The following is a 27541-nucleotide window of genomic DNA, read 5'->3' as shown; positions in this document are numbered from 1 at the left end:
GAGTTATGTAGTTGGCATAGCGGCCTCTGTAGTCTAGGGGTAACGTTCTCACTTCATGACTCAAGGTACACGGGGTCAAACCCGGCGGAGGTCGTGGAACTTTTAAGGGTGGAAAAATTCAGGGAACAAGTCCTCCGGGAGGAACTTTAAGCCATGTGTCCCATGTTGTAGATTTACGGCACATAAAAGAACCTCATGTCTCTAGGAGACCTCTGAGCTAAATTAGGCAACAATTTCCTGCCCAAGTAGTTTCCAATGCCTCTGGTAGATGGGGGAAGTATCAAGGTACCGAGGGCCGACCTTGTTGGCTCAACGGGGCTGATAGTATGCACCAGTACCAGTAGGGTATGGAGACCGGTAGAATATCAAAGGGGGACGTACAATAGATCAACAACTGGTCGCGGTGCATAGGGAAACCCACCCCCTCCAATAATAATAATAATAATGATAATAATAATATCAAGTTGGCATCCAATGCCATTTCCAGCTCTGATCATCACTCAGGTTTATCAGTATCAAGACAGAACACAGCAAGTTGAAATACAGTTGAGTCAGCAAATCTTTATTGAAGTCTCTCATACAACAATATATTTCTTTTGTGAGCAGACACATTATTCTAGAACAATAAAAAATGACTCAGCCTTTTAAGTATTCCCCCCCTTATTTTTTACATTTTGTAATCTGACTGATAGGTCAAATTTTTCAATCATATTCACCAGATTACATAAAGTAATTCTTAATCTTTATAAAAACCAACAGAATTCTTTCACGTAACATTCTACAACAAACTGTACCTATTCCAAAGGAATACAATACAAGACAGAAAGGATGAGATTAAACACAGATGGCTGTATTGTAGTTCACAACCCATAACACATTTCCTTTTCATGGGAAATTATTATTCGTTTCACTTTTGTTTTTCCCTCATTACTCTGAATAGATATTTTCACAATCTACAGCACAAGAGAGCAAACATTTTCTAACATAACACAATGAACATAAATTGAACACACCGGCTAGAAACATGGTACAACATGGACAGAAAACCCTGAACAAATATTAGAAAGCACTTCTGAAACCTGTTCTGTATTGTGAAGTAGTTTTGGGAAAGATTTCTATACAATGTTTTGCATTATGATAAATTAGGCATTTTGTTTCCTTCAAACACTGTATGTGCTCAGTGTTCAGCATTTTCTGTTCACTTCCATCATGTTACTGAATCTTTCTCTCCTTGTAAATTTCTCTTCCTCCCTGAAAATATCCTTTGAAGTCAGATCTGGGTGCTGAAACGAGGACGAGGAAGATCACCGAACACATCTGCATCACCATGAACACTTTTAGCAAGGGCCTTGATGGATGCTGCAATGTCCGCTGGGTCTTGGGGAAGCTGGATAACAGCAAGAACATGCTAATGGTCAGTTTTACATAGGATGAAGTAAATGTTTAATGCTTTTGCTTGATCTGAACATTCACACACATTAGATGGTGGAACTATAACATAGAGATACAGGGAGTGGAAATGAAAAAGCAAGAGGAAACCTTCAACTTTAACATTAACTGGTGCTCCCATTGTACTATATTTGGTATCAGTAATATACAGTGAAATCCTGATTCAATGTTCCCACATGAACTGAAATTCCATATTTATACATTCTGATTTAGTAAATAACCCACACTTAGAGTAAGAAATTTTTGATCCACCAAAACTCATACCTTGATTTAGCACTGTTATGATTGACACAAAGCATACTCATGTTTCCTTTCTATTGGAAATCAGCTACTGTGTTTATTCTGTCTCATAAATTAATCTGACAATGTTATATAATTGTATTTATTTGTGTAGAAACAGTTTCAGTACTTATGCAAAGAAATTATTTTATCACAATTCTTACAAGGTAATGAACAGTCTTTATTAGGAGGCAGACATTTATAAAATTTCCTACACTTACCACATATGCTCAGCACTGGGTCATAACCTAAGTAGCAACTACAAAACTACTGCTTTACTCTATATGAGGAAAATACATTGAAACGACTTTCGGCACATATCTGAATATGGCCAAATATATTCATGATCTGAACATGTGAATGAAGTGTGATAGTGTAGCAGTAACCACACAGACACTGAGAATTTTGTGAAAGATGCATTAATAAGACCGAAATAAGTAAGTGCAAGACTAGAAAATTGCTCACCCTTTCATCTTCTCTCTCATCACCATCCCGTTTATTTGGAGGGAGAAAAGCAGGTACATTTACTGGCAATGATTTTGCCAGGTTACTGTATATCCCTCTTGCTTTCGGGATATGAATCCCCTCATCGTGACTACCAGAACCTGGGAAGGAATGAACAGAAACATGCCATTAATGTGCAAAAGCCCAGAAATCTGTCCTCCAAACCCATCAACTTAAGTGTGACAGTTACCATGCAAGAAATGACCCAAGCCTTACTCCTCACCCACTTCTTACCTTGGCATGTACACACTGACAAGTTCTTATTAGCATCATTAATAAACACTGATCATCATACTGACATCCATTAACTTCCACATATCTAGGGACTTGATGCTTGACAGAAAATAACAGATCGAACAATCGTTAATAAATTATAACAGAAATAGAATTTAAGCAAGGAATTTGGAAAACAAATGAGATACATGATGCTGCTGGAATTTCACAACCCAGAAGACAGCACTCTCGAAGAAAAGCTGGCTCATAACATGGAAACCTACCATCCGTGTCACTCTCTTCCTCCGAGTGTAGCGACTCTGCAGGAACTTCATCCATTCCTTCCAGAACAAACAGACCCTCAGTATCAAGAGAGTTGGTGTTATTGCTATGTGACGGCAGGAGCTGTCCATACGGATGCACTGGAAGCCGTCTTTCAGTCTTATTTCCTCCCACATTCTGAAACAGGTGTGACTAACGATTAGTATGGTCGTTCTGCTGCTGTTATTTCAATTCATTACCGATCAAATGGATAACAAAATGCCATGTCACTAATTTCGGTTGGATGGTTATCTTATGATGCCTTACCAACTACTAACATTATACACCATCAAAAATATGGTAAGGAGACTGAATAACAAATATGACGAAATGAGGTGTAATATAAGAAAGTATTCTGAAATCTGCTTGGAAGGACTTGGGAAAATTGAACAATCAGCCATCTGGAAAGATATGAAACAAGTACCTCCTGAACGCAAGTCAGATATGCTACCACTAATCCTCCACCAATCAGCAATATTACATTCATATTCGGTTAACATATATAAGCCTCAAATTTAATATGCTGGTACTTTATGAACAACGTCTTTATGGCATAATCTCAGGCCTTGTAGTGAAACAACTGCCAGCTAGTGCGCAGGAAATCTTACAAAAGACAACAGTCTACTTCATGTTCCAAATCAGGGTCCAATAATCACAATAATCAAATATGAGAGCATGTTTAGGCTGGAGGCGGTTTTGTCAGTCACCTTCTATGACCAAGTTTCACCTCTTAACATTGGACGCTGGTCAGGACTGCATATAATGAATGTGCATGAGTCAGATATGGCTTTGTAATTGTGTACTGGGAAAAGAAATGCATGTCACTGGTGACAGTGACATATTCTTTGAGAAAACAGCCAAAAGTATGGAATTTTACTAAGATATATATATAAATAAACTTTAATGTAATGGCTATATTAATGAAAATATGAACTCTGAAAATTGGTCTTTCAAAACCTTTGTGTTTCATAATTTGATAAGGACACATGGCTGAGATACTGAATGTTAAAAATGAATTATAAAATTGAACACCACAGTAATAAATTCAAATGTCCAGGGAATTTTAATGTGCCACTGTGGGAGAGATAAGAACAAGGAAAATATTCCACTTAACTGGTTAAGAATACTTACAGCGGAAAGGGGGCTTGGGCGATTTGCTTGTCGTGAATCAGTCAATGATGAAGGCTGTTTTCCTGTAGGAGCCTGCTGTCTTAGGTTTGTGGCATTTTTCAGGCTCAAGTCAGTTACAGGGAACACACTGGGAGGGAGATGAGATAGTGGTGCAGACTGTGATGACCACTGTGTTGGTGTGCCAGGTGATGCAAGACTGTTCCTGTTGTCTGCCAGAGATGGTGGAATGCCCAGAGCTTCAAGTGATGCTGGTGACAAGCTCTCTTGTGTTTCACATAGTAACCTTGTGCACAAAAACATTATTGTGCCATTCTAAATACATATCAAACAAACACAAGCTATTATAATAGATGATTGTGACAGAAACAAACTGTGTGTGAATGCCTAACATTCTGTACATGTTCACCATCCCCTGTAGTGGCAATCAGGGTGTAAATTACTGAAACCTTACATCTAAGTCTGTAAATGCAGTGGACCAACAGTTTGTTCATTCCTCTTGGTTACAATAATTAATTAAGCGGCCGGCCTTCACGGCCTGTTAAAGGGATAGCTTTACTTTTTTTACTTACTTTTAGAACGTTTTGGTTCCCTTCTTCCTATTCATGAAATATATGTATAAGAGCGAAAGTAAGTTGGGTGCTGAGGTTATTATGGAATGTAAATATAGTCTGAATTGGGTAAACAGAATAGAATACAGCACTGTGGTGGGAAAATCCTTTGAAAGAACTGAAAGGCATTTCAGTGTGAAGATTTTGCACACGACAATCTGTGTTCATACTTCATTTAAAAAATTAATGGAACAATTTGCAGTGTGTTGTACCACCATCTTGCATACAATAATCATTAGCCTTTTCTTCTTCTGTAATGCTCTCAGAAGTCGGGGCAGAACAATATCACTGACATACCACTCAGAATTAACAACCTCTTAAAAAAATATGGATCCTACTATTCAGGTAGCAGTAATGGCACACCACTTCTCAACCTCCTGATCATGAAGAGGTACTTCAAAATTTTGTGTCTGTATCTGCTCCAGTACCTATCATTCTGAACACTGATGTACACATTCAGATAGAACCAAGCTTCAACTGTATAATATAATTCTAGGTCAAGCAGATCATCATATACTGCCCACAAAAAACAGTTATAAAATAATGTGTTTTTTTCTCACAATTCCCATCTTCAATTGCTTAAATCCAATTTCATATGGCAGTAAACATATTTTTGTCACTCTCCATTCTGCTGTAGTGGAAACCTGTGCCTGCTGAACTAACTTTCAGAGATTGGTGAAGTGAATTTTCTATTCTGGCTCCAATTATGTCAAGCTATTCCTTGGTTAGCATAATGTTCTGTCCAGTGCATTTCTTGTCTAGGAAAGACCTAGATAAATGCACTTTATTCATTATAAAAGGATATCAACTCCATCCAGTGACTAATAATTTTATTTCTCCTTTTTAATCTTTCATCCTAGACATGTTTCAGTGGGAGCGACCATCTTCAGAAGGACATATCAATACAAGCGGAAACTACTATTGCAATGTGTTTGCTCAATATCAATACATACATACAATATCATTACAATGCCATGAATATAAAGTCTGAGCCTTTAACAACTACAGCGATGTGCATGATTATATTAAAATATTTATAAATTATTATTACTAGTTTACAAGTGTGGTTCATAAAAACTTTGTTAGAATTCAGAACCAACTTGGTTCACGTCCTTTATACTGCCTCTCTTTAAAGGAAGATGAGTGTCTGCCATGTCATGGATCCGTTGTTTGATGAACAGGACTCTTTAGTGTTGTCCTACTGTTTGGGCCGTGGTGTTGTTAAAAAAAACAGTTATCAGTCACACTGGACGGAGCTGACAACCTTTTACAATATTGCTAGTGTGACAAACCAGGATGAACGAAATCACTTTCTTCACCAATGAAGTTTGAAGTCAAATGCCAGGATACTTGTGGCAAAACCTTCATCTACACGATTTATGATTTTCAGGTAAGTGCTGTCCAGAAAACCCCACTACTGAAGTGTATATTTCATAATTTCAATTCTGTATTGTAAATGAGTATATGATACAATGTCTCAGTGTCTTAGGTGAACATACACGACTATTACAGTAAGTCACCTGAAGATGCAGCCACAGAAGACAAATGAAAACCTTGTAGCACTGCACCTGACAAAGAATTTACCTGTCCTTTTATTGCTGGAAACACCTTCACTTCCTCTTTACTTGTTTTTCTCACCCTCAGTGTAGCCTTATACAGCTATTTGGGGGGAGGGGGGGCAGCACAATTGTTATGTTGAAAGTCCAGAGCTGTCTCCGATGTTTCTAAACTAGGGAGACATAAGCACAACTGCATATCAAAGTAGCAGCATTTCATGTTTGTAGTTTCCTGACACTGTTTCTCGGTTTCCCTTTTATCATCATCATAATTCACATCCTGCTCTTTTATGAGCTTCAATTCGTCTGTTTCACTTTCTGCTACCAGAATTGTGACAAGTGTACGCTCTTGGCAGCTTATAAGATAGTTTCATTTTATGAACTGGAAGCAATGCAACCTTCAGACTCACTGCTTTTCCTGTTCTGCATACCACAAATACATTTTACTTTCTCGTTTATATAGAGGCAGGAATTATTGCAACAGTGACAAGAATTTATCTAGGAATGTTGATGGATTTACAAGTTTCCAGCCTCCCTAATTATGAAAAGGTTGTAAGATGTGAGGTTTTCATGGCGGTCACTATGAAGAATGCTGCCTTCTGGGTTGTAGCGCTGTGTAGATCTTGTGTGAACAGCAGACTGCAGCCACTTGCTCATGCTGGTTCCTCACTTTACCCTAAAGATGGTGATACGTTCATCTGAAATGGTGGTTCACACAAGATCTACATGGCGCCACAACCCAGAAGACAGCATTCGTCATAGTCACCGCCATGAAAACCTCAAATCTTACAAATCAAAACCTGATTCATGAGGAAATTAAGAGGAGACTGAATTCAGGTAATGCTTGCTACCATTCAGTCCAGAATCTTTTGTCTTGTCTTGCATTTGGGGAATGCATCTCCCAAATACATGTCTGGGGCATTACCATTACACCAATTGGCTTGGCTTGTTGTGTTAATGTCACCAGTCTGATACTATGTTCAGCTTGGCATTTGTGAAGGTAAATGACTGACAGCATCATGGCAGCTTCCTGAGGGAACCTACATCTTAACATAAGCTGCAGGTTCTATCTTAGTCAGAATAATACTGTGGCAAATCCATTGAGAAGTTGCCAGCATGCAAACATTTAAAGAAACATAACATTGTTGTCACAAATATGGAGACTTTGCAGCAAATTTTCTTTTTCTGAAAGAGAAACACAAATGGCTAAATGTGTACTTGCAAAAAATCTACGTCGATTAGTAGAGTTACTGATGATCCCTTACTTTAGGGAAGAACAGTACACTTACTGTATATCCCAGTATATTATGAACTTGTTCTTCTAAACCTCACGGTGTAGAAGATGGACTGAAATTTTTTAGGAAAAAAGTGTCACATAGATTGGGAATTGGAAACTGCACTGAACTTATCATTTACTAGACACTGCAGTTATCTGTTCCCAGTTCTTCACATGCCTAAAGGGGGCTACACACCTTCAGTTTATCTGTGCAGTTATCTGTCAAAAATAACTGTGTGAAAATCTGTACATTTATCTGAACTGAAGGTGTGTAGGATACCTTCAGTTTTTGCCTCAGTTCAGTCCGATGTTTCTTCAGTTCTCTCTTCACTTTCGACAGGTTTGGTTGTGTTCTAAAATAAATAAAGTTCAATGGGTGACAGAAAAAGAAGAGCTGCAGTTTGTTGCATAATTGCTGCAGTGTTGCTAGAAGAAGAAGGCAAAAGGAAAAAACGCCGTGAACATTGGTGCAAAGATTGGTATCTGCAAAGAAGCCTTTTGCCCAGTGATTACCATTTACTGACTGAGTTACAAGAAGGAGGGGAAATTAACGATTATAAAAATTACCTAAGGATGGACGAAAATGCATTTCAAATTTTATTGAGCAAAGTTGTTCGCCTCATTGGAAAAAAGGACACAGTCTTGAGGGAAGCAATATCTCCGCATGTGAGACTGATTGCGACTCTTCGGTTCCTGGCAACTGGGAGAAGTTTCCAAGATTTGACATTTTCAATGAGAGTATCTCCTCAGGCACTCGGAGAGATAATAATAGAAACATGCGTGGCAATACGGAAAGCACTGCAAAATTTTATTCAGGTTAGCATACTTTAATTATTTGATAAGACCATAGGTGTGACTGAATAAATATTCATAAAATAGCAGCCATAGTTTATTACCATACTAACTAAATAAAAATGTACATGTATGTAGAAATACAAAATAAAATTTACACATTGAGTAGGTATGTACGTATGAATATAATGTTATTGTAAATTATTGTATTCGTTGTCATGGTACGAGAATCCCTCCAACAGCGTCCTTGCCGTTTGGGGTTCAGAATGTTGAGAGTACGAATTCGAACTCCAACTGGGAGATGGTGATGAAGTGGATAAAGGCCCTGATGGGTGAACCGGATAGCTGCCTCTGGTTAAAAGGCCCATTTGACCATCAAGCAATGTTTCATTGATTACTTTATCAGCAAACATTAGCTGTTGCTGAGTTAATTTCCTTAATTTCACTGCCAATTTGCCAATATCAAAAACTCGTCTTCAGCTTCCAAATACCGTGTGGCCTTTGTAAGGAGATCATGTGATGAAGGGGCTGACTTTCTCTTTCTGCTAGGTTGTGCAAACGAATTGACTGTGGGTGTAGGTCCTGAAGAAGCTGATGGAGAGGATGGGGCAACCTATAACAAAAACATAAATATTTGTTACCTAAATCATTATTAAATTAAATAATTAAATAGTTATTTTAATTTCTGATTTTAGCTTCCTAAAAGTGAAGAAGAGTGGAAACAAGTCGCTCATGATTTCGAAGAAAAATGGCAATTTCCGCACTGCCTTGGTGCAGTTGACGGAAAACACATTCAGATAAAAAACCTGCGAATTCCGGCTCTCGTTCCTTCAACTAGAAAGGAACATTCAGCGTTATATTGATGGTAATAGTTGATGCAAACTTAAAAGTTTTGTTGGCTGATGTTGGAACAAATGGAAGAATTTCTGATGGAGGTGTTCTACGACAGTCTCAAAAAAGGTGAACTGAATATTCCACTTCCCGAGCACCTTCCAGGAAGTAACAAAACTGCTCCGTATGTCTTTGTTGGGGACGAGGCATTCGAGTTACAAGATAATTTCATGAAACCTTATTCTTTTTCTGTGCTTAATCATGAAAGGCGTATTTTTAACTATCGCCTTTCTAGAGGAAGAAGAATTGTTGAAAATTTTTTTGGAATTTTAGTTTCCAGATTTACAGTATTTCAAAAACCCATCAATCTATCGCCAACTGAGGTCAATGCCATAGTTCTAGCGTGTTGCACAATTTCTTAAGAAGACATTCCAGTACTTACATCAACAATCAACCGCCTGTTTGTTATCAAAATTCGCTCGACATGGAGTCTCGAACATCCTCAAATAGTGGAAGTCTAATTGGTATGAGAAACGGCAGCAGTTCATGTTCCTCTAGATCAGCCAAAGAAATTCGCGACACTTTCTGTAGTTACTTTAACGATGAAGGAAAAGTCGAGTGGCAAGAAAATAGCGTTTGAATATTGAATATAAATATTCACGAATTTGGTTTGATATATACAAAAATAATACTGTTATTATAATATAATAATATGTAATAATAATAACAACAACAATAATAATAATAATAATAATAAAAATAATTATTACAAGTTTACTTACTGATTTTTCATTGATGTCATTGCCCAGTTCATTGGTTGAATTACTGGCATCAGGAGTTTCCTGGTCCACCAGAAACATCAGTTCCCCGAAATACCACAGACTCGGAACATACACATCATTAGCTGAAGCTCCCAATTTCTTTGATTCGTTTACTTTCTTCAACTCCTTATGAAAAACGGATCTTAGGTTATTTATTTTCTTCACTACACTATCACGTGTTGCATCAGGCTCGAGAGGTTTCAGTTTTTCAATTAAAACATCGTAGGCTGCCGCTTTCTTAACACGGTTGGAATAAGATACGCATGCAGTATCCCAAAGCTCGGGAAGGGACCGGTAGCCGTCGATAAATGCTAAAAGCGAATCCTTTTTTGAGACCGTAGTCATCGTATAGGTACAGAAACAGGACGGAAACTGAACGAACTGTACGATAAACTGCATAAACTGTGCAGGTTATCATTGCAAATGACGGTCCGAATGTGCAGACTTTTTATCTACGTGAAAACCGGTGTAAACTGCACAGTTGACACAGTTTATCGCTCAGACATGACGTCACACATGATAAACTGCACAGATAAACTGAAGGTGTGTAGCCCCTATAAGACTCTAATCCTGAAACAGTTCTAGTACAGTGAAGTCATACCATACATGCAACTAACTTATGTGGATTCAACTACAGGTTCTTGCTAGAAGTGTATGAGAGTTCAGGTTTACTGTTGTCCTTTTTTATTTTTTAACTCTTGTCTTCTTTCTACTTCTTATGCAATTAAAAATATAATTATTGCACATTTTACTTGTATGTGTACTCTTTCATTGTATACTATATTAATTATATTGTGACACATATGCCCATTGCTAGGCATTGGCTTGGTAAACACATTCCCAAAGTATATGCTCTCAACACTAGATAGATATCCACTGCTAGGTAACGAACCAATACACACGCAATCTTCACAACAGAAGATGGTGTTTTCTGTGCGGTGTGTCCTGAGGAGTTATAAGAGGGCACAGTCAGATCAGAATTGACGAAGTACACTGGTGTACAACGGAGTTCAGTTGGATGTCTGAACAGTTCCTTTTGTTAGAAGATGACAGTGTGTCTGATAGTGATTTCTGAACTGTTGTAACCAGTTGTGTAAAGGTCCATCAAATCCAAAACACATCTTATGTGTATTTTATGGGAGAATTAAGGGATTTTCAAGTGTAATTATGATTACACATGATTCTGAGTTTATGCATCATATTTAGTATGTAACCCCCTGAATAACATGCAACTCAACTGTACACAGAACACATCAAATACTACCTAGCCAGTATGCGGTGGTCCCTGTGTGCATGCTCCCTGAACTCTTCCAGGGCAGCATACTGCTGCTCTGAGTAAGCACGCACCCTCTCCTCAGTCCTTGATGTTTCCTGCTGAATTGCTTCTACAAGTTGTTGTTGAAGAGCTGATAATGCTGCCTGAACAGGGCCTGGCAGTTGTGATGCTAAGAAACAACACAAAAATGTAATGCCCTTCATCTTAGGAGCATATTAATCACACATTTAATCACATAATTACAGTATTCCTTTATTAAACGAGAATTATAAAAGTACAATTTATATCTTCTTCATAAGCCATTGCATGACTTAAATACTGGGAAACATGGAAACTCTGAATGTATATGAAGTAAAATTACCTGATAATTTTGTTGGGGCCTGGGTAGATGAAACATCATTCTCTGTGTCACTTAAAAGAATTCGGAACACGACTGAATACCTGTCACTATTTTTAAGTGCCGAAACATCTGCTGGATTTGCCTGCAATGAATGTCATTTGTAAAATCATCAGCCACAAAGTTTCAATGTAAATTAAAATGGTAATCACTATAATGACTTGTCCTATATCATGTAACAATGATCTATAGGGAAGAAATAAGTAAATATGTATGTCTACATTTTCAAAAATTACGAACCAGCAACGACTGACTGACCAACACGCATGCAGCGCCTTTCTCTCGGTGAATAGCATGTGTATTTGTTGAGCAATTCAGGCAACGGTGAATGATCCAGTTTTCCACATTTCGTACTTGAACAAGGCTTGACTGTTCTTTCGATATTCTCCCCAGATCCACAGTGAAAATATCCTACGAAAATATTAAGATGCCATTTATACAATATCTAAGTACTTCCCACACGCGTGCCGCATATCCTACACATTCTCTTACCTCCTGGAAAAAACTGTCGCTCAATTCTGTAGATGATAGACCAAGATTTGAAACGTCAACACTCTGAATGTCAGAGTTCTTGGTATTTATTGATACGTTTAGACATTTGCATGTAATAAGCATTGCTATTAGACCTGTTCAAGCGTGTTCAAGGGAACACTAATAGAAGAATGGAGACAAAGAGTCTGAATGTCACGTAGGCCGTACGAAGGTAATTCAGTTACTTTCACGCTTATCGGTTATTTGTTCACGGTGACATCACTAGTGCATATTGCCGAACGATTTTTCAAACTTCAAAGTTAACAGTTAAATGTTAATCCAAAAGAATAAAATATGCAATACACGTATTTATTTACCACACCTCATTCCAACCTTTCCAAAGTACCTAACTTACAGCTGATTTATTATGACCGAGCCTCAAAACACAACATGTACTCAGTTAAGTATACAAGTACTAAATTAATATCCATAAGCGATTAATAACATGACTTAGATCACTAATTTAACAGAAAGTAGACAAGAGACTCATATATATATATATATAATGATAATTGAAATGTCGGCATTCTTCTGACATACTTAGATTGAATTTTGACTAACGATTCAGAACCATGAACCTCTGCACAATTCGTTTGAAAGTCTTACAAAAGATGTCATCAGTTGCTCCTACCGACTCCTACTGTAATCTAGCGGCTATCTTAGGAACTGAGGGGCAACTATGCAATGATTGGCATGTCCGACATATTTGTGGTATATGTTTTACAGTTCTCTTTCTTCAATATGTAATTTTAATATACCATCTTAATGCTATATATTTTATATCCTAGAAGGAACGGCTGCATGTAGAGAACATTTGTGTCTCATTACTCCAATAATTTTTTATTTTTTTTTTACTGAAGAAAGAAATACTGTAAATATTCGTAATACATATACACTACCATCTATTGGATTTGTCATGAACTGAACTTTTCCATCAGTTTCCCGCCAGGTTATTTTTAACTCGGTGGAAATGGCAAGATCACATCGCAAGAGTTATCGATGAGCTATCGAACGCTTTTCGTTAGAGCGGGGTTAGGAAAGTTTCGGTATTTTACAGTTGATAATTTTTATACGTTTAGGAAGAAAAATACGAGTAAGTTTGGAAGCTGTACATGTCAGAAGAGGGTGACTAGTACGAATAGTGCTATACGATCTGTACGTGTCGGTACTAAGATTAGAATGTCAGGTGGAAGTCGTCTGGATCATGTTTATCGTAGTATGTTGATGACCAAATTTTTTACAAAAGGATGGGGGAAGCCAGAAAATTTAAAGAGGTAAGGAGTTTTAATATCTTGAAATTGAGTGTTGTGTAGTTTCTGGTAAGGTGGATCTGAGATCGCTGATACTTGTTGGCTAGTTTTGTGTGTGGCTCACGTGTTCGTACTACGTGCAGCACGTCTCGTAGTGTAATGGCTAATACGATGTTTCCAGACTCTGTCAGAGAACTTCCCGAAACTTCAGGCAGGGCTTCAAAGGAGTTGCCCTTCATTCCCTGACCGAAAGGCCCATCCATCTTATTATACTCGGGATATATCCGATTGAAGGTATAATTAAATAAATTCCGGTACTGAATGGTTGCAACAGATAAGGAATATATGTAAAAGTGATCTTCATTATCTTCATTTTTAATGGTATCTCATCTTGACTAGACAATAGTTTATCCCATAAATCTTCCACAAATTAAAATTCTTAGCTTTGTCTTTAATTTTTTTCTCTTTTGCCTTAGTTACATGTTACATGATTAAGACTATGTTCTTGATACTCTTAAATATACTCCTAATGTTTTTTTTAATAATGTTCCTAAATACAGACATAGGCCATTCATGTGATCATGAGAACTGCCAGGTGTTCCTCCAAAATGATAAACCAGAAAATTTACCTGCAAACTTGTGGCTGATGCATTGCAGATTATTTTTACTGCCCACCATATAGTATTCACGGTAGAAGAATAATTTAATAAGATTTTCTTTGAACGGCAGCTGTGCTCATGGCTTTTTCTTCCTAACTCAAAATCCATTTCATGTTTCCCATCTGTTCTCAATGATCTGGTTTATAAAGATGTATATTCATTCTTCCATTTTCATAGTTTTCAAGAATCTTATGTTCCAAATTGTGTTTGACACACACAGCTCCCTCCAAGTGATATTTAATCTGATACATCTGAGTTCTGTAACATAATATTCTATAATGTTAAACCTTTCCAGTTCTAAAATTTACTGAAAACTGAGGACTTTTATATACAGAGTCTTCCTCCAAAGATTGAATTGCGTGTTTCTCTTACAAGTATTGTTGGCCTGTTAGCTAGAACCTTAGCCATCATCTGCCAAGAAGAAGGAATCTAGCCAGTCTTGCTGCATGATTATTATTCTTTTTGATGAGAGATTTGGTATTACTTTCCAGTCTCCTCCTTGTGAAGCCTAAATCTCAATAATTTTCCAAAGAGCCCACTTTATGCCACTGAAGTTAAGTCTTTTTTCATTCATTCATTTTATTTGGCATTCATAATTGCTACAACAGTAACACTTGAACAAGTCACATCATTAAATACATCATTCTTGAAATTCTTTTGCCCAAATGCCTAAAGAATTAGAATTTGTCAACAGTAAATAATCACTCTTGATGTGGTTAACCTATAATTAAAATATAACACACACTATCAAACCAGATAAATAATAAAATTATATATAATTGTGTACTGCACATCTTCGAATAGTTGCATTGGGTTATTATTGTTACAGTTTCCATGGTAGCAGCCTGTTAGAATTTTAGCTTATTTCTGTTGAAGCCATAATATCTAAGGACACATTTAATAGATTAAAGTACAATACTTGAATTTTGAAATGTTTAATAATATCTGTATTTTTACATAATTTAAAAATAAAAAAGTAATCATTGTTAAAAGTTGTTTTTCTTGAGTACTGCTAACAACGATATAATGTTGGACACGAACCTTCTGTAGTGTGAAATTAATTATCACTCTTGGAATTACACACTTGTCAAAATCATGTACATAACTTTTATTTCTCCTTTGTTGTTATTTTTTGTGGGGTGTGCTGAATTCTTTGCCTTCTTGCATATTATGTTTATACTCACTTAAAATATGTTTCAGATAACTTAAGAACACACCAGTAGTTTCAGAAACACATTTTTATATGAGATTAACGTGTCACGTGTTGGGTGTGTCATGCGACAAGTAACTTCACTCTGTTTTGGATATAGCGAATTTATTCCACTCGCTCTTACATTTACACAATTTACAGTTCCCAACTACTGCCATCTGCAATATCACACTTCTCCTGCTTCCATTCACTCTGGTGAATGCTAGACTGCAAGTGACTGGTTACTCTCTCTCACTGACAAATACTCCTGTTATGTAGCTTCCGCACTGACAGCACAGAAAACGGTTACGTGATAGCTTTCACTGTTGCATGACGTTGTGTTTACCGATTGCCTAGCAACAGTCGCTGCACGGGCTCCCCTGTTGCGTGACAGCTTGTTTACAAAGGTGTTGCTGGGCAACGCTGTGTAACAACCAGTGCTTCGGCTCGGCTTGGCACAGACAAACACCGCTTTCCTTACTGATGCATAACCTCGTTTCCGTGGTTGCGTAACTTGTCAACCGACCGTATATCAGGGTCTGTCTTCGTGGTAACTTGTTCCACCTCCCGTTGCCCAGCAATGGTTTGACATGTCACACTGCTGTGATTTGTAAATGCTCATCATTTTTCTTCCTTGGCTATTCATCACTTTATAATCCATAATTTACTTACACCTCTGCCCTTGCCATGCATTCTGGTCATGCTGGGTAGAAACAAGAACAGTGGAACTGACATTCCTAGTTATAAATGGGCCAGTAATATTGATATGAAACTCAACACGTGACATTAATTTAGTCACAGCCCTCAGGACTGAGCCCTGCTTCCTCCATATGTATGTTCTCACAAAAAGTTAATTGCACATATAGTTTATAGCTTATTTGTCATAAAACCTACTGTAGCAGTAATGGCACACTGCACATCAATTTACTGATTGTGAAGAGGTACTTCAGAAGTCTGCTTCAGCTAAATTCTGATCCAATACCTATTGTTCTGAGCACTGTTATACCCATTCAGATGGAACCAAGGTTCATTTGTAAGTTCGTGGTTAAGGAGACTGTCGTGTACTGTCTGCAAAAACCAGTTACTCAGTGTTCTTTTCTAGTGATCACTATCTTCATTTGCTTGAGCCTGTTTAATTTTTTACAGTAGCAGACATACATTTTTACTTTTTTTATTGCTAGTGGGGTGGGACTAAGTCCCTTGTACTGAAGTCTTTTCTGGCCTATTGTACCAGCCCCAGATGGTAGGTGAGGGTGACTGTGGAGCAGTTGGTGGAATGAAGATTGGCAGGGGAAACTGAAGTACTCAGAGAAAACCTGCCCTAGCGCCACTTTGTGCACCACAAATCCCACTTGACCAGACCCAGGATCGAACCCGGGCCACCGTGGTGGGAAGCCAGTGAATAACTGCTTGAACTATGGCGCGGCCTTACATTTTTACTTACTCTCCATGCTGTTGTGATCTGAACCGCTGCCTGTTGAGCTAATCATGTCTGGGATTTGCAGGGCGAATGCGCTGATCTAGCTCTAGTTTCATGAACCATTTCTGCGGCACAGCATTCTTGTCTAAGCAAGATCCAGATCACTGCACTTTATTTTTATTCTTAATATGACATAATAGTTTCTTCATTTCGAGTTTATATTTCCAAAAATAAATAGAATCCAGCTGGTCATCCTGTGCCCATATATATGCAACATGTTTGATCTCCTGCCCTTGCATTTAAAGGTCACTTGTGCACAGATTATGTCAGAGAGGAAATAGTATTTTCCCAATGGTATTCATTACCTGTTAATTAACCCAATTTTTTTCTTGTGTGTGTATATATATATATCATCATCTCTCATCGAGTGCTGTAATTCGTGCGCTTACTTACTTATGGAGCTGAGCCCTTCTTGAGGAGAAGCCAAATCTGCAGCTACCCAAGAACTTCCCACCATTTTATTGAATTTGAAGTTTCATTACCGTGTTCACAAGAGCCCTCCGCTGGTCCCTGTCTTGAGACAGATCAATTCAATTTATACCATCCCATCCTATCTCTCTAAGATCCATTTTAATATCATTCACCCACCTACACCTTGGTCCAGAGGATCTGTTCAGGTCTGGGGCTTTGTGTGCATTTTTGTAAGAAAGCTATTTTCTACGGCGAGGAGTTGTTAGCCTCACGCCCAACCCCCAACCTGGAGGACCACCCCTTGTCAGCGGTCTACGACTGCTTATTCAATATATTCGCAGCTTCCCTCCGTACCTGGAGGGAATTTCCTCCATCTGCAACCTGAGGATGCCCCATGCTGTGGTGACAAGGGACCCACCCAATTCGTGCACATGACAGAATAATTAAATTAATGAAGATGGCTATCTTGAGATTTTGTGAAAAATGATCTGTATAGTCTTGAAGGCCTACAATGAGCTGAAAGTATGGTAACTATCAGGACAGATAGTGTGGGGTAGATCATACAGAGGCTGTAACACTTGCTGCATTTCTTTACTTTTTCAGGTTATTTTTATTCAAAGAGAAGATGACAAATCGAGAAGCATGTTACAGTTTGGTTCCAAGTGATTACCCAGTTACCATTTCGAAGGTGAGTTTTTGTTAAAAGAAGGAAAATGGAGTTGGAACGTATGCTTATTTATTTAATATTGCCATCAGTAATTTTTTCCACATTTTGATAAGTTCATGTGGTTATCATAGACATCCAGATCTTTTATACATGTAACACCATCCAGCCACTTAACCCACACAAAAATGTGGCATATTGATTCCTTTCCATGCATAAAGTTTATGAATTCCAGTGACCTTTTCTCCCAGTTTCACTAAAAATTTTGTTTAGTTCATATATTCCAGCAATTTAGCGCATAGTTTTTGCCAAACAAACAAAACCCTGTGCCAGTGAACACTTAGTGTACCTGTGAAATAATGGAATTCCAGTGACTCTGGCACAAAAGTTCTGAGTTGTTAGTCATATGGTCTGACAGACCAACTCACCATTGTTACCAGGTGTTGTACATAAGCCCAGCTTCATTAGTTAATCATAGGACCTTGTATTGTGTGGTCTCTTGAAGCATTTACACCCAGAATTCAGGGTTTAGCAGTTCGTATAGTTTACCACAGATTGCTATCACAATACATCATCAACAGAGAACAGTTTGTTATGGTTATATTGGTATCACAATAGAGTATTGATGGAGAAGATTTTGTTACAGTTAGATTGCTGTCACATTACAGTATGAATAGAGAACAGCTTGCTGCTGTTAGATTGCTGTAATATTGCAGTAACATTAGAGAGCACTTTGTTGCAGTTATATTGCCTTCACATTACAGTATCAACGGAAAGAAATTGGTTACAGTTACATTGTTGTCACATTACGATATTGACAGGTTGCTACTGTTAGCCTGCTCACAAAATAGTGTTAGTAGGGAAGAATTTCTTACAGGTAGGTTGCTGTTACAAACAGTATTGTTAGAGAACTGTTTGTTTGAGATACTGAAAATGTGTTCATAATATTCTGTGAACCCAGGACAAAGATCTCTTAGTTGTATCAGTAGTCTGAACTTGAATGTTGCATTCGAGAGGCAACAGGTGCAGAAAAATGTGGAGGCAGAGCTGTTTGATACAGTCAGTTGTTTGAATGAATGAATGTATGAGGGGTGGGCCATAATAAACTGGCCCTTGCACCTTGACCTTCAGTGATTTATTGTGCTTTTTTGATTAACCCTTTATTAATCCTGCACTTCAAGTGAAATGTAGGCCACTGTCATTGTTAGGTCTATCAAAATTGATCATTATTTGGTCAGTTACGACATAACGCCATCTTGTTCACAAGCATGGGTGCCACCAGGGTTATTTTCTTTTTCTTTTCTGGGGAAAGGGGTCAGAAAATATGTTTACAAGCTTGTTTTGAAGCTGCCTAAGAATATTTTTAATGCGTGCCTGTGTGTATTCAGGGCAGGGTATTTTTTTTAAATGCTTGTAATTTTTATTATTAAAGATTTTCTTGAATTTTGTTATTTTTTCATAAATTCCATCAAGGGGCAAATGCCTTGTTTGACAACACCTCCACCACCACCACCTCCACCACCCATGTCCCTGGTATTCTGTCTGAAACTTTCTCATGTATTCATGTAATGAAAACGGTGGACCTTTTTCCTATGCCAAAACTTTTTGTTACAAAGAGAACATACAACCAGAGTTTGAGATCAAATATTTCTAGATGCTTCTTAGAAGTATATGAGGCATGGCATCCCCCCTTATAAAAATTATTTCAAGTACTAAAAATGAAAATCTAAAGCTAGCAGGTTTACTCAGTGCATAATGTACAAAGTTCAGTATGAATTCAAAGATTTCAAGCTTGCAGTATGTTGAGGTATGGGTAGTTTCCTCTTTGCTCTGATTTTGTCAGATCACTTATTGGAACTTATTTTTGTTACTGACATCAACTTATAATGCAAGGAATGTGATTTAATTTCAGATTATTGTGTCAATTTTGGAAAATTCTGGAAGGAGACTGCAAATAGATTATTATGCTGTGAACATTATAATTCAGTTCTGTTATGAATTTACATACATTTCACACAGGGATCCTGATCCCTTCTGCGACATATTGAGAAACTTCTGAATTATTTACCCTTTGTGGGATTTGGGAAATTTTGTATTTGCTTATCCAAACATCTCACACACTCTTTAATTTCATAGGTCCTTGAGTTAGAGCTCAGCAGGAGTGTTAATTATCCTGATTGAGGATTTCCATGGTTTACCTCAGTCTGGGTTAGTATCGTAAAATAGGCGTAATAGCTTCCTCCCATGTCTGTACCAACTAATTGTTCATACTCATCCTACAGTTTATCATGGGTACTGCTTAATCTTTGCACTTAACACATCATTAATAAGTACACCAATAAACAAACATGTATTTGCTGAACATAGCATATCATACAGACTTGTCTATCATTTTATCTCAAGCCACAGTTTCATTGGTGGTGATTAATATAATTAAATTCCCTGGCTTTGTATCTGCTGAGTCATCTCAGCCTGGTTATTTTGCAAAGCAGTATTTAGTCACTGTGTTCACATGGATAGCAAGCCAGGAACTTTAATTAAAAGATTAATAAGTAAAGAGTTTTGTTTTCATGGATAGTACTTATTCACTCACAGTTTCCAGTATTTAAATTAATTTTGGCAAGTGATACATATTGGCTGGGTGTCTTACAAATATAGGATCATGATATAACTTAGTCAATTAGGTGCTGGCTTTTTACCATGGAGTGTTGGGTTCAGTCCTTAGTGATTTCTTGTGAGATTGTTAGTGGATAAAGTGGAACCAAAGAAATTGTTTCCTGCGTTTCCATGGTTTTCACCTGCTGATCATCATTCTGCTGCTGTTCTGTACTCACCCACCACTTCCCCCCTGAGGTGTGCATTAGTCCCTGCCAAGCCAGTACATTATCACATCCTGAGTATTTAAGTTTGTGGATTCATCTTAGGCCTGCCATTTGTTGGGTAAAGAGCAAATGAGTTAGTTGCAAATATAGGATGTCACTGAAAGGTGTGAACAAACTTTGGGCAAGAGTGCCACATACCAAAACATGAAAAAGTCCATATCAGTATGTGTCTAGAAACATTTAATTTGTGAGTTATAGCTGAAGGAATACTGTTGTGGCCTGTTCAATTGTTATTATTAACTTTGATGGTTCATATCTTTTCAGTGAGTTAGTAATTGTCTGCTCCTGCATATTGTGGGTTGACTTCCAAATGCATTCCTGTTGTTACCAGTTACAGCCCATTTTGCAACGGCTCAATGGTGTTGGTAGTGTGTACTTGCGCAATGTTAGCTATACATACGCAAAATGTACTGAGTGCTTACTATGAAATGCTAATGTTCTTGTACAATAATTTGCTCTGTTGAATACCTGTAAGTACCTACAATGGATGGTTATTCATTTAATGAAATCGCCGACATGCTTCTTATGTATGGCCATGCTAATTGTAATTGTTGTATAGCCATGTGGCTGTATCAGGAACATTTCCGATATTGATGCCATGCAAACAATAAAGCGTTTGTCGCTGTTGATCGTTGTCTCAGAGAGACTGGAATGTTTAAGCCAGTTTCCGTGGATTTGGGAAGAGGGAGAGCCGCCAGGACACCCGATATGGAGAAATGTGTTCAAAATCATGTTAATTGGGACGCAGGTGTCAGCACGAGACAAGAGGGCGAGGAATTGAATGTTCTGCACATGACCATTTGGAGGGTACTGCATGTACATTTTCTTTAGCCTTGCCATTTATTAATGAGTGAAAAGTCTTATGCCAGCTGAATTTCTATCATGAGAGAACTTTGTCAGTGTTTTGTTCAGCGAAGTGCTGAGCGTTTCTTTGCTTCCTCAGTGCTCTTTACAGATGAGGCATGCTTCAGCAGGGATGGTATCATCAATGTTCACAACCAACATCAATGTGCAGAGGAGAATCTTCATGGTGTAGTCCATTCTGGACACCAGCAACAGTTCAGCATTCATGTGTGGGCAGGAATTTCTGGTGATTGTTTTGTAGGTCCATTTGTTTTGCCACATCAGCTTAGACAACCACTAAATGAGGTTTGCTCTTACATGATCTGCCAAAGCTACTGGAAGATGTACCACCCGCAGTCAGAGCACATGTGTGGTACATGCATGGTGGTGCTCTGGCACATTTTAACTGCTGTGAAAGATATTCTCAATAACACTTTCATGTACGTGGTGTGTGTTCAAAAAGTATCGAACCTTCTTTTTTCCCGCCTAAACCAATGAAGTGCGGGAGGCTTCCTTTGGTGGAGATGTGGAGGGGACATTCATGCGCAGTCGTGATTTTTTCCCACCCACAGAAAGTGTCAGTCGCTGGCAGTCAGCCTATGAGTGAGGAAGTGTAGTGAGTGCCCGTCGGATTCCAGTATGGTGTAAAATGATGGAACAACATGAGCAGCGATATTGCATCAAATTTTGCCAAAAGCTTGGCGATACCCAAGTGGAAACCATTCACAAGATTCATCAGGCTTTCGGGGACGATGCCGTGAGCAACTCACAGATAAAGGAGTGGTACAACCGCTTCAAAGATGGCCGTACATCAGTGGACAGCAAACCTTGTTCAGGCAGACCCTCAACAAGCCGAAATGAGAATGTCATTGAACAAGTGCAGACTTTGGTCATGGAGGACCGAGAACTTGCAAATGAGATAGGGGTAAGCATTGGATCGGTACATTCAATTTTGACCGAGGATTTGGGCAGGAGGAGAGTGTCCACGAAATTCGTACCGAAACTGCTAACAATGGAGCAGAAGCACCGCCGTCTGGAAATCGCACAGGACATGCTGGACAATGCAAACAGTAACCCCAACTTTCTGAACACCGTGATCACAGGCGATGAGTCGTGGGTTTATGGGTACGACCCGGAAACCAAGATGCAGTCATCACAGTGGAAACATCCGACATCCCTGAGGCCAAAAAAAGCACGGCAGGTCTGCAGCAATGTCAAGGTCATGTTGGCTGTTTTCTTCGACTCCCATGGGGTTGTGCATCATGAGTACACACCACAAGGCCAAACCATCACAAAAGAATACTACCAGGAGGTCCTTCATCGCCTTCGTGATGCTGTGCGGCACAAATGACTGGATCTGTGGGCAGCAAAATCTTGGCAGCTTCATCATGATAACGCACCCGCCCATTCTGCACATCTGATTCAGACTTTCGTCGCCAAACACAACACCCCTGTGGTTCGTCAGGCTCCCTACTCCCCCAACATGGCTCCGTGTGACTTTTGGCTATTTCCCAAGCCAAAAATGCCGCTGAAATGAACCTGATTTGAGTGAAGAGAAGACATCATGTGGAATGTGATGGCCCGGCTGATCACCATTCCAAAAGACGCGTTCCAGAAGTGTTTCCAACAATGGCGGAAGCACTGGGAGAAGTGTGTGCATTACCAAGGAGACTACTTTGAAGGGGATTAGGGTTATGTACCTCCAAATCAATAAATATATTTGTGCTGACCAAAGCTTTGATACTTTTTGAACACATCACGTACAATGGATAGGAAGAGGAAGACCCACTGCATGGCCACTGCATTTGCCAGATATGGATCCTCTGGATTTTTACATAAAGGGACAGCTAAAGACCCTTATGTATGCAGTCCTGTTGACAACAAAGAGGTACTTCATGTCCCTGTGGATGCCTGTCGGACTACGCACAACTAGCCCATCATCTTTGAATGGATTTGGGGTTGGTTCTTGATGAGATATGTTGAAGTGTGCATTGAATCTAATGGAGGACATTTTGAACACTTACTATAAATGTCCCCTTTCAGCTGTAATCCACAAATTTTTTCCAGACGCATGTTGATATGGACATTTTTCTTGTTTTGGTATGTGAAATTTGTGCCAAAAGTTTGTGTACATCCAAAGCCTGGAAATTTTAGTTGGTGCACTGATTTGGTACATGGATCAGAAAGTTAGAGTACGACTGGACACGGGGGAGACAGGAAGTGTGCAGATTGGAAGAGGAGTTCGACAAGGATGCTGTTTATCACCAATTCTATTCAACTTGTACAGCAAATGCCTTACCAAGGAAGCTCTGGATGGGCTCGGTGACTTCAAAGTAGGAGGGCAAATTATTCAAACTGTGAAATATGCAGATGACCTTGTGTTAATGGCTAAGGAAGAAACTGTGCTACAGGGCATGATTGATAGACTAATTGAAATTGGAAGGTGCTATGGCATGGAAATGAATGTGGAGAAAACAAAAGTAATGAAAATTTCGAGACAACCAACCCCAGTCACAATAAAGATAGACCAAAAACAAGTGGAGAATGTGAAATGTTTTAAATATTTGGGTAGCTTGTTAACAGATGATGGAAGGTGTACTTGTGAAATTAAATCCAGGATTGCCATGGCAAAAGCTGCATTTAGCAAGAAGAAGAATCTTTTTACCAGCAAATTGGACTTAAATTTGAGGAAGAAACTAGTGAAATGCTACATTTGGAGCATAGCTCTGTATGGGGCTGAAACATGGACACTTAGGGCAGTAGATCAGAAACATCTGGAAAGTTTCGAAATGTGGTGTTGGAGAAGAATGGAGAAGATCAGTTGGACCGATTATGTGAGAAATGAAGAAGTGTTAATTAGAGTCAGTGAGCAGAGGAATATCCTACATGAAATAAGAAAACGGAAGGCTAATTGGATTGGTCATGTTTTACGCAGAAACTGCCTTCTAAAAGAAGCTATCGAAGGAAAGATAGATGGGCGGATAGAAGTGACAAGAAGACGAGGAAGAAGACGTAAGAAGATGCTGGATGACTGATTTGGTATGGGCTGGACAACCAGTGAGTTGGAGTTTAATTCCTGGCAGGGATAAGAGAATTTTCTCTTATCTGAAACTTCCAGACCAGCTCTGAGGACTACATAGTCTCGTATTCAAAGGGAACTGGGAGCTCTTTCCCTTAATAGTAAAGTGGCCAAGGTTAAGAGTGCATGTACCTCTACATCCACTTCCTCATGTGCCTTTATGGCATGATTATTAATTAAACATAGAGACAGCTTTACTGTCAACTTTTTACAAATGTATACATTTTCACACGGGTGCATGCACAGTAATGTAAAGTAAAAATGGGTGTGAAGACTTTTCTTACCTTTCTAGGGGACATACCATTATTTTCTTGAAGATATCACCTATTTTGTTTTAATGGGAGAGATTGTCTCCATAAATTCACCAAAATTGTTATAACACCTGATGATGACCCTGAAGGGTCGAAACATGTAGTGGAATATAAGTTAATAAATTTTATATATATATATGATTTATTATACTGCAATTGGGTTTTAGCCCGGTGGCAGTAGTACACAATAGGACACAACAGACAAGTAACACATTACACTAAGTGACAACACGTTCAAACAAAACACAATACACAAAACACAACAATAAGGACATCCTACCACAGTGAATACAAACCAAATATGATTAACAGCTACAACAATTACAGAGAAATACAAACAACTGCAACAAATACAACAACAACAAGGACATCCTACCACAATGAATACAAACCAAATACGATTAACAACTACAACAATTACAGAGATATACAAGAAAAAAAAATACAACACCCAAAACACAAACAAAAGGAAACCAACAGTCATGGATGCGTAATGTCATTTACTTCACTTCACTGCAATTTTTTTCTTTTTAATTATTTCCACCCCAACTTCACTTCGCCTCATTTATCACTTTCCTAATCCTTTGCCTAAAATTGCTTGGTTTACAGGACAGAGTACCTAAAGCATCTGCAGGTAGTTGGTTCCAGAGCTGTATGGTCCTATTTACAAAGGAGTATTTCCCAATATCTGTCCGTTGCTTTCTACTCCTAATTTTCTTGCCATGATCACCCCTGCTCAGATAGCATGGTGTTTCTAATCTGTCACCTATAGCCTTCCAAGCCCGTTCTCCTGTGTATGCTTTGAAGAGAGCACATATGCGAGCTATCTTTCTGTGCTCTGTCAAGGTTTCCCAGTTCGATTCGTTCTTATGGTGTGCAAATTTAGCCGCTTTCTTTTGCACCCGGTCTAACGCATAGTTGTGCTGGTGGTGGAATTTATATTATTAGTTGTTAGATCTGCTTTCGAAGAAAATCACAATTGTGTTTTTTGCAGGGGCCATGGAATGGTTCCTGTTTTTGGAGCTGGTATGTTCATTTCACACAACAAAGAACCTTGGCAATGAATATCTGTAGTTTTTTCCAAGAAAGTCAGAACAACTTTTGTTTTTGTGCAGGAAGAAAATTATTCAGATTGCAGAATTATGGAAGGTCACTTTCTCTCTCCTTTTGTGACCCATCTACCAGGCATTGTACCAGTCGAATCAGAAACTGCATATTTTCAAATTGTGCTCCCAAAGAAGTGGAACTCCAACCACTACAAGCCAATATGTCTACATCTTGCTGGGACAGGAGACCATGTAAGTTTAGTGTAATGGATTGACTCTGATAAACTTTAATTAACCCTTTTTTTGCCATGAGCCAATTGGGTGAGCTTAGTTATATAGTTGTGACGCTGAAAGCTTCAGTAAGTAACCCCTAGAAAAAAATATTAACAATCCTTGGAATAATTTTGCTCCAGACATGCTTCATTTTGTGAGACCAAACCTGTGTAGTCTACAGGGTTACTGGTGGGAGGTTTTTCCATTTCCAGGTACTAGATTGCTGTGATACAGATTCAGGATTTTGATTTTCTTGTTTATGATTTTGTTATTTGCTTATATATGTTATGTTTGTTTAATTAATATATTATTCTTTTGTATGATAGATATTGCTCTTGACCCTCCTATAGCATAAGTAAAATTGAATTAAATTCCATCAGATGCAATAAACATATATAGAACAAATATATAACAGAGTACATTATTTTCAGACTACCTGTTGTGAAGGAACATGAACATTGTTGGGCTTCACAGAAAGATTCCACAGAATCAAAAATTCTATTACTTTACAAAAATATATCTTAAATAGTAATGTTTTAACCCTTACAAGAGAACACATGCGTGCAGTACTTTTGAAGCATTTCCTTTAGAGTGTTGGTTGCCTTTCAGTGATGGCCATTATTGGCTGAAACATGTGCTATTATAAACATTGTTGCATTTAATGGAATTGAATCTGAATTTTACTTATAAGATCTTCGTTGTTCATTTGTTTATTAATTCATATGTTTTATTCCTTATTTATTTACTTTATACTTATTCATTTATTCCACTTGAGTCAACAGCGCATTTATTCATGTGCCACCTGAAACCTGGAGAAAGTGGTAAATTTGAAGGACCAGCCCTTTTATCATGTTCATGTGAATTTTAAGGCTAGTTGTTAATTTATTTTCTTTTATTGCTAAGGGTTTCTGGAGAAGAAGGCAAATGATGGCAAAACCACTGCTTAAAGGAGGAATAGCTTCAATCATTCTAGAAAATCCGTTCTATGGTCTGCGTAAGCCAAAAGATCAAATGTAAGTATTTGGCTGTTAAGTGTATTGTTTCATTCCCTTTAATGGCAGTTCTGCTGTAGTTTGATGTAACTGTACCTGGGACATGATACTTTGTTGTCAGACCATCTCATGTGGTTAGAGTGGTATATCTAGTTCTGCAGTCCGTCCAGTTTTCTTTCTATTGAATACTGGGACACTTCTTTGGGGAGATTAGTTGTATCCGTTTCCATCCATTATTGAAGCTAGGAATGTGTACAGCTTTACTTTTTGTCCTCCATATATTGTCCATTAACCCTATAAATCTGGTCTTAGTACATGTACCATGCCATTTATCTCTTCAAGAAAGTGATAGTAGTACACATACCACCTTAACTTAAAAAATCTACAGTAAAAAGAACTACCTGTGGTATCAGCATAGAAGTTGTATTCTTTGATGCCTCAAAGTTTGTAGTTTTGTGGTTCAGCAATAGCGGTCTC

The 27541-nt window shown here is 38.3% G+C and overlaps 3 protein-coding genes across 5 annotated transcripts in view; 1 reads left to right on the top strand and 2 right to left on the bottom strand.

Moving 5' to 3' along the window:
• Window positions 1–541: 541 nt before the first annotated feature.
• LOC111871206 lies at window positions 542–12374 on the bottom strand. The gene is made up of 8 exons (XM_023864127.2): window positions 11947–12374; window positions 11695–11865; window positions 11419–11539; window positions 11046–11226; window positions 3898–4180; window positions 2730–2904; window positions 2194–2333; window positions 542–1387 (listed from the first exon to the last, which is right to left on the bottom strand). The coding sequence occupies exons 1-8, from the start codon at window positions 12067–12069 to the stop codon at window positions 1271–1273; spliced, it is 1311 nt and encodes a 436-aa protein (XP_023719895.1). The 5' UTR covers window positions 12070–12374; the 3' UTR covers window positions 542–1270.
• LOC111871207 lies at window positions 6871–11026 on the bottom strand. The gene is made up of 2 exons (XM_023864128.2): window positions 9743–11026; window positions 6871–8742 (listed from the first exon to the last, which is right to left on the bottom strand). Exons 1-2 carry the CDS (start codon window positions 10178–10180, stop codon window positions 8572–8574), a joined length of 609 nt encoding a protein of 202 aa, XP_023719896.1. The 5' UTR covers window positions 10181–11026; the 3' UTR covers window positions 6871–8571.
• A 584-nt stretch (window positions 12375–12958) lies between the features above and the next one.
• LOC111871213 (protein ABHD18) overlaps window positions 12959–27541 on the top strand; it is a 29546-nt gene continuing 14963 nt past the window's right edge. For 2 of the 3 annotated variants that reach the window (XM_023864141.2, XM_023864139.2), the window contains exons 1-4: window positions 12959–13259; window positions 17578–17662; window positions 25869–26051; window positions 26976–27085. In XM_023864141.2, coding sequence (XP_023719909.1) covers window positions 12985–13259; window positions 17578–17662; window positions 25869–26051; window positions 26976–27085 — 653 coding nt within the window. In that variant the 5' untranslated portion in view covers window positions 12959–12984. Of the gene's footprint in view, window positions 13260–13416; window positions 13530–17577; window positions 17663–25868; window positions 26052–26975; window positions 27086–27541 lie in introns of all 3 variants that reach the window. The other variant, XM_023864142.2, reaches the window with a different exon arrangement.

The sequence above is a fragment of the Cryptotermes secundus genome, unplaced genomic scaffold (genome assembly GCF_002891405.2).
Source record: "Cryptotermes secundus unplaced genomic scaffold, Csec_1.0 scaffold573, whole genome shotgun sequence".
NCBI lineage: Eukaryota > Metazoa > Arthropoda > Insecta > Blattodea > Kalotermitidae > Cryptotermes > Cryptotermes secundus.
This window is presented reverse-complemented; position numbering and strand designations above follow the sequence as displayed.